At 45.9% G+C, this 15,412-nt stretch overlaps 1 protein-coding gene across 2 annotated transcripts; it reads right to left on the bottom strand.

Moving 5' to 3' along the window:
• Positions 1-27: 27 nt before the first annotated feature.
• Positions 28-10,312, bottom strand: RAP2C (RAP2C, member of RAS oncogene family). Of its 2 annotated transcripts, none has more exons than XM_080365901.1 (4): positions 10,131-10,312; positions 9,624-10,033; positions 7,470-7,789; positions 28-2,518 (listed from the first exon to the last, which is right to left on the bottom strand). In XM_080365901.1, exons 2-3 carry the CDS (start codon positions 9,894-9,896, stop codon positions 7,511-7,513), a joined length of 552 nt encoding a protein of 183 aa, XP_080222027.1. In that variant the 5' UTR covers positions 9,897-10,033; positions 10,131-10,312; the 3' UTR covers positions 28-2,518; positions 7,470-7,510. The 2 variants fall into 2 exon arrangements, with proteins under 2 accessions (XP_080222027.1, XP_080222028.1); XM_080365902.1 differs by having other exon boundaries at positions 10,101-10,311.
• Between the last annotated feature and the right edge of the window lie 5,100 nt (positions 10,313-15,412).

Genomic DNA, 15,412 nt, shown 5'->3' with positions numbered 1-15,412 from the left:
AAATTGAACACAGACTAGTCACCCCAGTTTGGTAATACAGGTATCTATTTTATTAAAAAAGTTACAAACAGGTGGACTGTAGGGTTGTCTTACAAAATGACAAGAATGAATTCTACTGGAAAAAACTTTTTACAAAGCATTATAGGTAATTGTTCCATTTTTGCACTTGTTATTCCAGATTTCACCTATCACTGATAAAGATACAGTACATTAGATACATGATGTTAGGTTACATTTTTATTTGTAGAGCCCTACTGCAGTGATTTGAACAACTCCTAAACAGATGCCATAGTAAAGACAATACATATTGCATTTATTATTAGCCTCTTACTCTAATAAGCAACTTCACATGCAATCTATTGAGGAAGCCTAAAATAACTTTTGGTCCCTTTTTCCCCCCAAAGTGTGCTGAAGAAACCATCTCTCGTTTTCCCAGTCCTGTCACTCTAAGCTAGTTCAAGTTTAAGGGTTTTTTTTTTTTTTCTCTTTTTTTTTTTTTTTTTTGCGCTGAGGTCAATGACAATGAACACTGGTTTGATAACTACCCATAGGAATGAACCACTGATTAATATTAACCAACTTTTTCCCCCTTAGACAAAGGAAAACTAAGATCTTTATGAATTACTTTTATTTCCTATTACTTCCTTACAACCTACAAAAAAGATCAACAACCATCACAAAAAAAATTATCTACTTTGAATACAAGGTTTGGTTTAATTCTGATATTAAAGTGCAAACCTAAGTATTAGCCTCAGCCTGTTTATAAAGTTTGTACAAACAGGGGGAAAAAAAAAAAATTCAAGTAACCCCACAGGAAAATAAATCAGGTGTTTCAATACCCAAGCAGAAAACCTGGTGTCCTCTTCTTCTCAGGATTCAAATTCAACACTGAATGTAGACTCAGAATCTTTATTTCCACTAACACTGTAAAGCCAGCCTGCATTATTACCAATAAAACACATTAATGTTGAGATACTGTACCGGTGATCTTTTATTGTTTTAAATGCCATCATCCACAATACAATTCGTGAGTTTTCAACTGCTTAACCTCATATATCCATCACTGCTTTTACTGGAGCTTTTCTCAAAGTTATTTAGCTATTACAGGGAAAGAATGTACATTTCTAGAAGCATGTTCAAATGACTAAAGCTGGGCTCCTAAAAACCTAGAACTTTGGTGCAGTAGGTGAGCTGCAGTTATTAAGTTTCTGCAAAAAAAATGACACATTTTAAACCACTGCTAGAAAAAGCTCTCATGTATGCAACATGTTAATAAAACTGAACAAAAAGATTTCATCTGTTCTTTGTACATTTTCATTCTGCTCTTTATACCTGCGTTATTGTTAAAATTTTCAAGTATTCACAGAAAATGTTGATCAGGTAAACAATAAGGAAGGCAATGGCTGTTTAAAGCACGCTTGCAGTTAGTATCACTGAAACCTGGTGCTTTTCCCCTTGTTACACCAACTTGTCTCTAATATTAAACTTGTTTATTAGGGAAAAAAAACAAACTAAAAAGCAATTTGTGACAGTGCAAGAAAAACTTTAACAAATATTGCTTTAAAATATTATTCAGAAAGACAAATATTAGGAACTATAAAATGTAAAGTGATCTTATTTGCATTAGATTTACATGTGCAGAAGTCTACTAGATGTCTCTTAATGTGCCAGGCAAAGCTGAGCTGATGGACTAGACATACAGCCCATTTTGAAGGATACATTATCCCTTTTCAAAGGTGTAAAGAAGCTATTTGTAAACAAGCAAGTTTAGAAACTCAGTAGAAGGAAAAGCATGCCGCCATTTTCCAATGCTACAATTGTCATTTTTGACTGAATGAGTTTAAGAAACCCACGATTGCAAGAAAAGAAGTATCAGCTGAGGACTTCACATCCCGTTCCAAGTAATCCCTACAGTCAGATCGGACCAGTTACAAAAACACAATGTCACAGCTGCATTTGCCAAGAAAAGGGATACTACATCCATACAACAGAGGTGCCTTCAGTATCTTTTCATGACACTGTCACACGTAAACAAAAAGTCTCAAAGAATGACCAACTACATTGTAGGAGAAAACTTTGCAAACAGAAATAAGCACTGATGCGAGGTAATATACAGAAGTAACCATTTGTTTAAGGCTCAATTTATTCTCCATTAAAACTCTCTTCTTTTAAAAGGCATTGAGTAGGTAATACTGAGTTTAAGTATTTAATAAATACAAGTTCAGAAATTGATTAAAGAAATCAATTAAAATATTAAAAATGAACTCTTGCATATTAGCCATTATATGAACTTAGAAAGCTATAAAAGGACTGATAGATAAAGAACAGATTTTTAAACTTATGGTAAACATGCTAAGCATTCTGATTAAGGTGTGTGGATCCTGGAGGCCACCAACCTTATGCACTTAGATGTATGGCAATGTGCTGTAATAGAGACAGGTTTACCAAGGCTCAGCTCTGCAACCTGGGCTGAAAGTTCTCCAAAGCAGCATCTGTGCAAGTTTCCTCTGAGTTTTATCTGCAATTTAAACAAAATAACTAATGAAAGCCATATTCAATACACATTCCAAGTGAACTCTGCTTCTCCCACTGCGTGGAACACCTGGTTTTCCATACTGAGCTCCAAAGCACTGCTCTACACAGCAGCATTTTTAAGTTCCCCTCCTCTGATTCCGGTAATACAAGAGACAAGCAGGCAAACAACTTATTGCTATGAACTTTGTAACAGTTGCCCCTGTGGGATACTAAATTGCTTCTAAAGATCCGAAACAGCTAGGAAATTCAAGTTTTCCTGTACAGACAGACATACACTAGGCTTTGCACTGGTGGTGAGGAGGCACCATATCAGCCCGTAACGTGAAGCAGTGGGATTCCGCACAAGTTCTAATAACAGGTAGATGACCCAGCTAATTCAGTTTTGACATCTGTGTTCTCAGCATTCAGATCCTCTAAATTACTACCAAGAAAACCCCTTAGCACTCAGACAGCATCAGTAGGGAGAACTGTACGCCACTGTTCTCAATCAAAACACAGAAATGTAACCAAAGGGACCAACACACCTTCTTATTTCTGATAACTTCCTTGCCCTTCACAAGATCCATCTGCAGAGACATCCTAAAAGCCTCAGTCAAAGCTCAGTGTCTGTACAAACCTATCCTTCACATGCACATGTATGCACTTCACTGAAGCTTAATCCTTGGCTTTTCAGGGATTTTGGTGAGTTTTCTCTATTCTTAAAGTCACTTCTTCAGAGAAGTCAGGACCTTACACTTCCCACTGTATCACTTCTTTTTAGCTGTTGGCATGTGCTCAATGAACAGTTTGGCACAACAGAATGCTCTGACATAGGGTTCCCCTTCTTGCCTGAGAACTGGCCACCCCCAACATTCAGGAGCAGTACTCCTCCACTGACAAGAGCCAACAGCCAGGTTTTGCTTGCTTGTTTGTATGTTTTCCAACCAACAGCAATTCTCCCCCAGTCGGGTGAGCATGTGCCATGTCACCTTGTCATTCGTTCCGCCCCCATCGCCCCAACCCCATTGCCAGTCCACAAATTTTAGATGGGGAGAGTCCCTGTATTGTCAAAACAGCAAACAAACATCTAGCTTTTAATGGGGATGGATTAGACCTGCTTAATACGTGTTTTATCTTTGCTTAGAGCACAGGAGAGGCAAACCATTTACAGTGCAGGCCCCTCACCCTACCAGTCACATTCATCCCAAAACTCCACCTAAATATAGTATCCAGTGCTGTGGCTGGGGATAGTATGAACAGAGAAAGCAAGTAATAGTATTTTCCTCCACATGCTCTTCTAGCATCCTTGTATTTCCAGGTTAGGGACCTCCCAATTCCAATTTGTCATCTTTCCATTTAATCTGTGCTTAGTTACTACAATTAGCACCATATATAACTTATCCGCTTCACCTGCCTATGAAATTTCTACAGCTGTCTAGTCTCTTCTTTGAACAGGCAGGAGAGAAGGGGATGTTAGACAACTTAGTAAAGCAAATTTGTCTGTGTTACATAGCCACACAGACCAGAAGACAGTACACTTTCAGGTTTTATCTCCAGAGAAGAGTACTCTTCCTTCAGCACTTGCTAATATCAGTTACTCATAAAGGGGACAGAAATCCAGAAATCACTAGTCAGCGTCAGTCTTTCACCCCAATATTAAGATTTTCCCAATCCCATTAGTACCTCTATAGAAAACCTTTAACGCAGCAACACTGTAACAGGTGCCATACTTTAAAGAAGATTTAAAATATGAAATATTGTGATATTGAAATATCAAGAGAAACACTAGAGCAAGGAACAGAGAGCAGCTACTGGAAATCTCACATCTCTGAGTGTAATAATGAAATGACAGAAACCACTGCAGAAGCAGGGAAGGTGGGGGAGGGGACAGGATGCAAGAACAACACACATTTTTAAAAGGAACCATGGGTTATCTCAATTATGTAGTTATGTTCTATCCTTCATTTCACCCACAGCAACTGACTGGAACAGTAATTTAAGCAACTGCTACTCAAAAGTGTTGTGAAAGAACCTACACAACATCATACTTGACAGATAAGCTGAGGTATCAGTACCAAAAAAGTAAGCGGTACTTGCGAGTTAAAACTGACCTGGAAACAGCCCTAAATGCTTCAGATGCCTTAGAACCAGGTCCAGCATATAATCCATCCCCCATCCCTCTCATTGGTTTCTCCATCAGAACTTGACACAAACTGTTTCTGTGTACTTCATTCTGAACTAACTGATCTGGACCTAAAACTCCTCCTGGATGCAGACAGGTCACAGAACTCAGAGGTGACAACAGTTATGCCAGGACAGAGTTACAGTTCAGGCCCATTTCCTACACACAGGTTTTCAGACAGCTGGCTCCACTTCCTCAGTTTCACTTTACCTAGGATGGGGTCACTGCTAAAGCAATGTCTGAGAAGCAGCAATTGTTCCCTGGATCACAGATAAGCAGAAGAATACAAAGCTGATTACAGCTATCACAAGACACCATCAGCTCTCCTACACTAGAGCACATCAGACAGAAATTATCAGGCAGCAAAAGCTTATCATAAAGTTAATGAGATCCTACACCTACTCAGTCAAAGAACAAGTACAGAGTGGGAGCCAGGAAGGAGAAAATATCCCAACCCTGTGAGGCTGAAGTGAAAAATACGGAGCATGAAGCCTGGAAAGAGCCAGGACAAGTAATAGAAGCTCCAGACATGGTGAGACCCAGACTGAATAGAAAGCTGCTCAGGCAGGAAAGACTGACTTGTTTGGCACAGGTGTCAAGACTACACTGGGCAGAAGCAACATCTCCTAGAAGCAAGGAAGTATTTTGCTGCTAGAGGCTTGATGTGACACTATAAGCTAGGCAGAATGAAAGGCAATCTGTATTACAAAAGCTTAGGATCCTCTCTCAAGAGGTCACAAAGGCATAAGAATACAGATGTTTCTCCTGAAAAAAGAGCATGCTTAGGAAACTCATCAAATCTAGATGCAAGTTATGATTCAAAGGAATAATATATATATATAGCCCTGCCTCCTGCCCCAGTGTCACTTTTTAAGATTAAACTTGAAATTTAATGCTAAATTCATAATCGGACAGGTTACAAAGAACCCTCCCTTATAAGTAACCAATTCTGGAAGTGTGAGTTTCATGGATAAAAGGCCTGATTTTGTCAGAGTTGGAGACAGCAACCTGCACAAGTTGAACCACTAGTAACCCAGGGGTTACTGCCATCTCTGATATGACACTTGAAGTCCACAAACTCTTATTTGTGAAGTGCCTCAGAAATAGCTGAAACACTGCATTACTATACATAATTTAAGATATTAACCCTGCAGCACTCTGTTAAAAAAGCAATAACTGCTTTGATTTACTCCTTCCTATAATCCCAAAAGGCTCTGCAGGTGTTAGTGTTAATTCATTTGTATTTCTCTCTGCTCCAATACAAGTAGTTGGCTTGCCTTTCAGCGAGCAAATCTTGAACTTAGACGCACCCCTTAGGTGACAGCAGCCTTTCCTAATTTCACAGAACTGGAGATAAAACCATCATGTATTATCTTTAGTATGATAGTGCTAGGGTCATGAGTAACGAAAACTTTACATCCACAAAGCACTTGATAACAATCTCAAAGCCAAGCTTTGAAACTTCACTCTCTGACCTTGCACTCAAGATTAAAGAGGATACATGGTCCAAAGCTTCCAGTAATAACCTATTTTCCCTCTTGTCACTCAGACACAAAAAGCTCCTTTGACTCAAGCAAGAGTTACTAGCATGGCAGTCAGAGCCTAAGCCTCAATCAGTGTAGCTGTCAAGAAGAAGAGTTCTTTCCCGTGAATTTTCATGTCCTCCCTCATCTCTGCACTTGCCCTCGAAGATCACATCAAGTTATTTGCCAAGGCAAGTCCAAAAGACAACTGAAGGTCTGATGGACCAGCTGCACACAGAGCGTGCCAATGATGTAGAAGAGCACTTCTCAGTAAGATGGATTCAAGCTGATTTTGTAACCAGACCTGCAATGGCTAGAAATTCAAACTGGGGGGGGGGATGTCTAGAACCACCTTGCACAGGAATGACAGCGCTGCAGTGTGCAGGGGAGGAACAGAACCATTTATAAAAATCAGGTGAAAAAGGTACCAAAAAAGACCGCCATGTGTGTGAAGGGCCAAGAGCAGCTAGCCTTGAGGAAAAAAACCCAAAAATCAAAGCAATACCCGAGACAGGGGGAGCTTTACAGAGGCCCCTCTGAACACTGCACTCTTGCCACACCTCTTATGAGTCACCAGGAAAGGAAAGAGTTGTGCATTGGGAAGCCATTTTACGGCGTGTTCTCTGCTCTGGTGATTTCAGATGAAGAGCACTTTGTACACATCCTTGACTAGTACATGAGGACTTCAAGCCACTCCTCACAACTCAGGGTGGTTCTCTTTCAAACTTATTTCACTGATAAGGCAGAAACGTACTCTTAAGTACATTCAGTTTCTGTACCATAGAACTGATCTATTTATTTTTTAAACAAGCTCAAAGTCTTCCCTGCAAAACTACTGAGAAACTTGGTCACAATAATCCCATTAAACTCCAAGGTAATTCCCGTTACTCAAAAATAATTCAGGTACCAACTACAACGAATGAAGAAACCCACTGCATCACAAAACATATTAATGATAACGTAAAATACAGCACTGACAGTGAAAAGAAAGTGCAGATGAGATCACACGCTTTGTCTCACTGCAAAATTGCTGCAAGTAAATGCAATGTTCCCCAAGTAACCCTACTGAAGTAACGTAAGTCCATTTGAGTCGAGTAATCATGTGAAACCAAACGCACAAGCTTCCATCTCTTTCAGAGGAAGGCTACCTCCACATTAGACTACTTAATTTCAGACTCCCTGTCACGCTTTATCTGCTTGCTTAAACAACATGTTTATGCACCTCGGTTAGTTATGACTGTTCCACCAACCTGCTCTGTATGGCCATGATTGAGGTTTTTCTTAATTTCTCTCACTGGACGATGCAAGTTGTACAACACTGATCTTGTTTTTCAGGCAGGGAGGCATAGTTCATTTGCCTGACGATCTCAGCAAACAGTTCATCCACCATTGTTTTGCTCTTGGCTGATGTCTCCATGAAGGGACAGCCCCACTCCTGAGCCAGGGCTCTGCCTTCTGCAGATAAGACCTCCCTCTCCGACTCCAGATCCACTTTATTCCCCACTAGGATCAGAGGAACTTTCTCGTATCTCTTCACCCGGACAATCTGGTCCCTCATCGGCTTGATGTCCTGATTAAACAATCCCACTGGTTAGTACATGTAAGTAATCACAAGAAATTGCTATATAATCACTACAGAAGAACATTTTAATAACACTCACATGCAACTGAACATTCAAAATACATCAGAAGACTTCTTAAATTCATATTCATGCAGATTCAGAACTCAGAGAAAGTTTACTACCAATTTTTAATCTAAGTTACTTTTTATTTTATATAAATGCATACAAATTTATAAAGTGTATGCATATATACAAACAGAAAATTACTACTGTACTCTAAGACATACTTTCAGTTCAGCTAGAGGAAGATACAGTATAGCTGCTTTGAAAGTTGATTTCAGTTTTCTGAAAAAAATTGTCTCGAGTCTAGCAACCTGGAGCATTAGTAGTAGCATCCATTACACAATCATTTAGGAAGCTTGTGTTTAGTTTACAGCTTGAGAAAGCCAGTCATTTAAATAGTCTTCTCACTTCTGGAATGCTTAGAATAATTCATTGTGAGCACATTTAATCACATGTAAGTAACCAAATTAGATGCTGTAAAGAGATTTTATTACCTAGAGATTCATTTATTCAAGTCTGAGCTAACATTGGGAGTTTACACTTGAAAGGCTGAGTCAGCCTCCTCTGCCCCCTGAGTGTTTTAAGTTACTATCAGTACTACTAAGTTCTACAAATTCTTGCATAGCTCTGGGACAAAGCAATTTAAGCATTTGAAGTTACCACTGTGTAAAAGAACTGCAGAACGGCTTACACCTACAGGCTTCAAAGTAAACATGCTATAGACAGACAAGAAAAATTAAATATTAACAGGATAGATTACTAACTGTATGTCCATCCCTCAAATAATGGGGACTCACTGGTCCCCAAGATAAATGAAAATGAGGGGAGAAGCATCCCAATGTCATTGCTGTTGTTTTCCAAAAAAGTATGTCTTCAGCTTGCGCTTGTGCTATTCTGAGGCCTCTGCTAAGATAAAGTTTAGCCTTCAGCAGAAGCAAACATACTGATTCAGTGGGGGTGTGCAAGGCTTTGCCAAGCAGCTGGAATACACCCAACTCAGCAACTGAAGCCAATGCAGTAGTTGCAAATCCCTGTGCTGCATGCAGTGCTGCTAAATCTACTTATTCTCACAAATAAAGCCTCACTTCTACAGGCAGCTTTGACCAATTACTGAGAGAGATACTTCTATTTTTTTTGAGAGTTTTAATAGTAGAAATGAAATCCAGACCCACAAATTATCGCATATGGCCTGCTTCTCCTCTCCAGTACACCACCTACGCTGTGAAAGCATTGAGTTTATGCTGGACAGGAACAAATTTTGGGGGAAGGGGGCAAAAAACAGCTTACTTAGCAAGTCACAACTGCAGAACAATAAGACTCTCTTCAAGACTAAATAAAGAAATATGCCTTTTAAGAAGGCGGGTGGGGTGGGGGTGGGGTTAGGAATAAAGAAAAAAGGGAAGTCTCGATTTTAATATCCACCGATTTCTTCGTGAAAGGGGATTGCCAAAAGATTTCTGTCGGGCAACTGGGACCGGGTCTTTGTTAAATCCCAGGCAGTGCTGGAGAATAATGGTGGCAACCTGGTAAGTACCTGCAAAGCAAGCAGTTTTCCAACAGGAAGCAGGGCTGGCAAACGCACTTTCGAGGGGGCATTCTCACTTTTGCCCCTTCAGAGATCAAGGGCTTGCACGCACACGTGGATAACCCTAAAACTTCCTCCTCGGCCCAGCGCCTTCCCCAGGGCTGGATCGGCTGCGGCCAGAGAGGGACCGCCGGGGCCGCCGCCTCCCCGCCCGCCCGAGCTGCCGCCCCCGCCCCGGGCCCGGGCGAGGTTACCTGGAAGGACTGCTGGTTGACCAGGCTGTAGACGAGGATGAAGCCCTGCCCGTTTTTGATGTAGAGATCGCGCATGGAGGCGAACTGCTCGGTACCCGCCGTATCGAGGATCTCCAGCACCGAGGGGGACGAGTCCACCTCAATCTCCTTGCGGTAGAAGTCCTCGATGGTAGGGTCGTACTTCTCGATGAAGGTCCCGGTGACGAACTGCACCGTCAGGGCGGACTTCCCCACCCCCCCACTGCCCAGCACCACCACCTTGTACTCCCGCATCGGGCCCCGCAGCCACTCGCCGCTCCCCCGCCGGGCCCGCCGCCGCGGCCCGGGCCTAGGGCAGGCGGCAGCGCGGCCCTCGCATAGCCCCGGCCCGCCTGAGGAGAAGGGCGAGGCCCCGCTGCTCCCGCGCCGTCCTGAGGGGGAGAGACAGCCGTTAGAACCCGGCCCGGCCCCACCGCCGCCCGCCACCCCGCTCCTTACCGCCGCGCCTCACTCCATCCCGCTCCTTACCGCCGCGCCTCACTCCATCCCGCCGCGCCTCAGCCGCGGGAACCGCCCGGCAGGGCCGCCCCCGCCCGGAAGGGTTATGCTGCGGCACCCGGGGGCGCGCCCCTCTCCGCCGCCCGCTCCGGTCACTTCCGGCGCGGAGCTCCGGCCGCGCAGGCGGGGCCCAGCCCGCGGCTGCGTCACCGCGCCGCGGGGGACGGGTTAGAGTGTGGCACCGCGGCGGCCCCGGGGGCGGGGGGGACGGCTTTGCGTGTGGCACCGCGGCGTCCTCCCTGCCCGCCCAACTATGGCGGCGGCCGGCGGCCTGTGGGCGCTATGGCGGAGCGCTGCCCGGGCTGGGGGGAAGGCGGGGAAGGCGGCGCAGGGGCGGGCGGGCGGGCGGCCCCCGCGCTGTGCGGCCACGCACGGCTCCTCGCTGTCCCTCAGCTGGGCCCAGGGGGGCGGGCGGCCCCGCGGGCGTGGGGCGCAGGCCCCGCCACCGATCGGGGCCCACACTGGGCCTGCTGTGGGGCCGAGATGCTGCCCGAGTCCGGCAGCACCGGGGCCTTGTCGGGGCCTGCCAGCCTGGAAGCCATCCTTCGTTTCGTTCGCGGCTGAAGTTCCATTAAGAGGCAGTTTTCCCGAGGGGCGCGCTGGGCAGCTCCTGGTGGACATTCGGTCCCTGCGGAGAGGGGCGGGGGGGGGGGGCTGCGGCACGGGCAGCGGCCGCCGGGGGGTGGGGAGGGACGGGACCCCCTGCCGTGTCAGGTATTTCTCCAGGCATTCCTTCAGGTGCCTGAAAGCCTGCAAAGTGGGCTTACAAAAGACATTCTCACTTACGAGCGTTGCCCTGTACCCTTACACCTCGCCTGTCCTGTGCTTTCGCAGAGGTTTTGCTTTGTTCTGTTTTCTTCCCCTCCCAGCTCCCTGCACGGCAAGCCCCCCCCCCCCGCCCCAACCGGCACCGAGTGCCGGGGCGCTCGGTCGCTGCTGCGGGCCGACAGCAGGTGTCAGCCGGGGGCCGGGCACGGCGCATCCACCCGCGGCGGCCCCGGGCGCTTTCGGCAACGGCTCTGATGTGTCATCCCGCACACCACCCCCCCACGCCCGCCCCGGTGCGTTTCCCCCGCTGTTAAGTAACTAAACAGAATAAACGTTTGTTTTCTTGGTGAAAGAAAATCCCTCTGTAGCCTCAGACCTGCCTCGATCATTTGCATGAAGCGTGCCCACCCCTAGGAGAAGCTACCCTCTAGTATAATCAAATTTGTTTCAGAGCACCGGGCTGCTGCTTCTCACAGGCTGCAGAATTTCAGCAGACACGTGTGAGTTGCAGGATATGCCCCTTTCCTCTGTGCATCACCTGTTTGATTGCAAGTCTGCCGTCTATCTCTGTTGTGCCCGCCCCACGCTTCCAGCAGGCCCTAGAGAGGTGCCTGGTCAGGGCTGAGCATCATCCAAAAATGCAGATAAGGTACCATAGAGGTGGCTCTGCCGTTTTCACAAACAGCGTTCTTTTATTCACTGTCTTTCCATAAAGAATACTCGTGTCCATTATGGGGGAAACTCGGTGAGGACTTTTAGCCACCAGAACAACTCTTAACACAAGTTACGCCAAATTTGAGTCACACTTTTTATTATTATTATTTTTTTTATTACATGTAAGTAATAACCTCTCTCCTTCCTTTGCCATTGCCTCCGAAATTGTTTTGTCAAGTAAATTGCTGGCATGAGGTAGACGTGCCTGGAAGACATGTGGCTGGTGAATCAGCTCAAAAATGCAAAAAGGTGAGCATTAAAAACGGGCTGCCTCCTACTTCAACCCTATCATAAATCATGAGTAGTAGCAATGTACCAAATGCACTCAAGGTGCTCAGGATAAAGGAAAGATGCAGTCACTGGCAGAGGAGCTTCCCATCTAATTTTAACCATGACACAATCAGCGACAGTGGCAAATGGGGGGGAGGGAGAAAAGGGGCAAGGGAGGATAAGGATGACAATAATGAGATTACACGGTCACTTAGGTTCATTCTGTGCATGTCTTTGTGGCACTGCTGGTCCATTATGATCGCGATGGGTGGAGGAATGACTAAGGCAGAGGAATCGGAGCAAAGAGCATAGCAATGGGGCAAGTGGAAGAAAAAACAAACACATTTTTGTGCAATTTGACTTAACCAGCAATACTTCACTCTCGAGCTGAGTGGACAGGTCAAGCAGGTGGGCACGGGATTGGGAACCTGGATATTTTTTCCTTCAGGTGCATAACCAGTATCAATTTGGATTCCCAAAGATTTATTTCCCAACTCACAGCACTTTTTACCTGGCCTTACATGTCTACAGCTGAAAAAAGGCTGATCTCAAAATGCACCCGATTGTTCGTTATCCTTAAGACGAGTTGTTCCCTTCATTGAACAGTTTGCACAGCTCTTTCACCGCCTTGTACACTACCATATACTTGGAGCCACAAAAATAGCTGGTGATGTAAAAGGTTTTGAAACTCTGGATGGGAAGAGCTGCTTCTGCCATAAATGGCCAAGCCCTGAGCCAGCCACGCAGAGCACCTCCTGCTGATAGCGCCGCTCCCTCGCTATCACCATCTCCGTCCCGGTGAGGTGTGGCACATCCCAGGTCAAAGGCCTGATTTAATCTCTGCCGCCGCTTTCTCCCTGCCAAGGAGAAAGGCACTGGGCTCTGCCCTGCGCACTGCCCCAGGAGGGTTTGCCCTCTCTCAGCAAAACAAACCTCCCAAATGAGCATCTGGGCAGGATTTGATTGCTGCCAGAGCAGCTCTGTGCTCTTGATGGACTCAGCTGCTCTATGCCATGCCCGCAGCCAGCAACAATAAAGTAGGCTTTTATTAAACTAACCTGCTAAAACACAGATCCTGCAGAGATGTTCGGGGAACGGACAGATGGCACAAGCAAGGGCCAGGAAAAATTGCAATCCCCATCTCACCAATGTGAGAGACGGATCCTGCCCCGTGCTGCGTCCAGCAGGGAGGCAGGCGAGAGGGCAGGCAGCGCCCTGCCCTGCAGAGCCAGCCCTGAGAGGTGACAGAGCAGCATTCCCAAGCTCTGGAGGGAGTGAGGCATCTGGAGGATCTACGGTTGCTAGCGTGGGACTGCACCACCTCCCCACCAGCCAAAGCCTCCCCACCCCAGCCACGGCGTGGACACTGCCCAGCTGCTGCTGCTGCCTCTCCTCTCGCGGGCTGTCTGTGCTGTCATTATCGATCGTCTCGCTGCTGTGACTCACCGTCTCTGCCCGAGCTGTAAACCAGGCTCCTCTGCCAGGAAGCCTGCAGTAGGCTGCTGAGCGAAGGCAGCAGGAGTAGCCTGGATTTCACCTAAGTTTCCGTCTAGCTGGGCGTATCATTTGCATAAATACATGCAAAACCAGCTTAAGACCTGGTGTCATTTCTTCTCCACCTCCTCCAGCAGTTTTGCTAATCTTCTATTGTGCCTCATGTTGTTCAGCATGTAAGCTGCAGGGTAGGGACCGGCTCCTCGGGGCTCGCATGGCTGCCGGAGCACTGGGGGCTGCTCTCGCATGCAGCTCTTTCAAGGGGGTCCTGTCATACCAGCCACATAACCATCACAACAACTTTTGATTTCAGCTCCGTCACATTACACTGAAATATGTCTTATGGGTTGGATGCATTCACCTGGCCTAGACTCCTAATTTTGGGGCTGTTTCAGGCAGTACAACCTGCAGAGATACTTTTCTTCTTTGCCAGGCTTTTCCTGCCAACGTAGAGATGACTCAGAGGAAAATTCTGAGCACTTTTCTCTAGAAATTTCTCATTTTCTGTCATCTGTCAGCTTTTAGCTGTTACTTTAGTAGCAACAAAAGGCATGCTGGCACTTAAAAAAGGTAAAGGACATTTTCCAAAGCAATTACTGACTTCGGGGCAGAAATGGGGCTATACTGAATTACAATTGATACAACAAGGAGGTTACTGGGATTTCTGGGAGGAGAAGCATCTCTCTTTGGTCCTCAGGCATGGTACCAGATCACCAGCCATTTAGGAAAGCTTGGCCTGGGAGCTGATTGTTGCTGATGAGCAGCACTGCAGGTGAAGATGCTGTTGTTACACCCTGCCACGCTCGCAGCCTGCAGCCCCTCGCCTCCGCGCCAGCCCTCCCTCCTGGTTATGCCCTCTGATCCTGCATCTCCTGCCTGCGAGATCAGCACCCCATACCGGGGCTGGCAAGTGGCTTTCCAAGTGGTGACAAGTCATGTGAGGACATCACTGGTGCAGCCAGAAAGCTGGTTTCATAGGTTGTTCCTCTTTCCATTTTCTCCAAATGTCGAGCTATCTCCTCATTGCCCTTCATGGTCCGAACTAATATCATCTGTACCGCAGTGCCTGGGAAGTGCCTTCAGGTATCGCTCACCATATCTGCCTCGGGCTCCTGCCGAGCTGCAGCTCCATGACTCCACGAGTGGCTCATCCTTCACACACATGACATGATGCCAGCGCGGTACGCTCTCCTTGGGTACCAGCTTCCATGGGTTTCTGCAAAGCTGAGAGGACAGGGCTGTCCTCAGGCTTGACCTTGTCAAATCACCCACACACATGACAGCCTCTCCCTAGAAACAGATATACATACATATTTTGAAGTTTCTAGCCAACGTTGTAGTAGAGTAAAACTGAAAATGCAACTCCTTAAGGCTCAAAAGCCAGAAGGCAACAGTGAACACATAAACCAAACCTGTTGCTTTAAACCCCAAGTGAAAAGAAAGGAGGGGGGAAGGTAAGTACACTATCAAGATATACTTTTGAGATTTGTGAAAATAAAGCAATTTTAAACTGACATCTAACAGAAGAGTTCCCATTCACTTTTAAAATTCCATAGGTTTTCCTTTTTTTATCATATTCCTGCACCATTTGCAATTCAAATGCTACAGAGATGTGCAAACTTGTGCACGAAATGCACTAGCAGAATGAAGCCACCAGCAATTAATTAGAGTGAAACCCTCTGCTTTACTCCCATTGGAGAGAAAGAGAGAAAATGTGACATTCAATCCAAATGGGATATTGATAAAATACTTTAATATGATGTTGATCTTAATAAGAAAACCTATTTCTTTCTTCTTTTTAATAAATTACTTCTCAGTTGACAATTTTCTTGTAGCAAAGTGACAAGTATTATGCCAAATTGTTAACTCCTCCATGCAAACTCCAGCGCTGAGGTCATTAAAGCATGCTGAATCCCTGGATGGGAGCTACCAGGTTTTGTGATGACCTGAGACCACTACAACCACTGTGTGGTCTCATTTTCAGCCCTGGGACAGGCGTTGTTACC

Source organism: Falco punctatus, assembly GCF_963210335.1.
Source record: "Falco punctatus genome assembly, chromosome: 15".
NCBI classification, from domain to species: Eukaryota; Metazoa; Chordata; class Aves; order Falconiformes; family Falconidae; genus Falco; species Falco punctatus.
This window is presented reverse-complemented; position numbering and strand designations above follow the sequence as displayed.

Coding starts and splice junctions, on each gene's coding strand:
- RAP2C (XM_080365901.1), bottom strand. CDS start 9,896: ATGCGGGAGTACAAGGTGGTGGTGCTGGGCAGTGGGGGGGTGGGGAAG. Junction 7,790..9,623: donor TCAACCAGCAGTCCTTCCAG/GTAACCTCGCCC, acceptor TTGTTTAATCAG/GACATCAAGCCGATGAGGGA.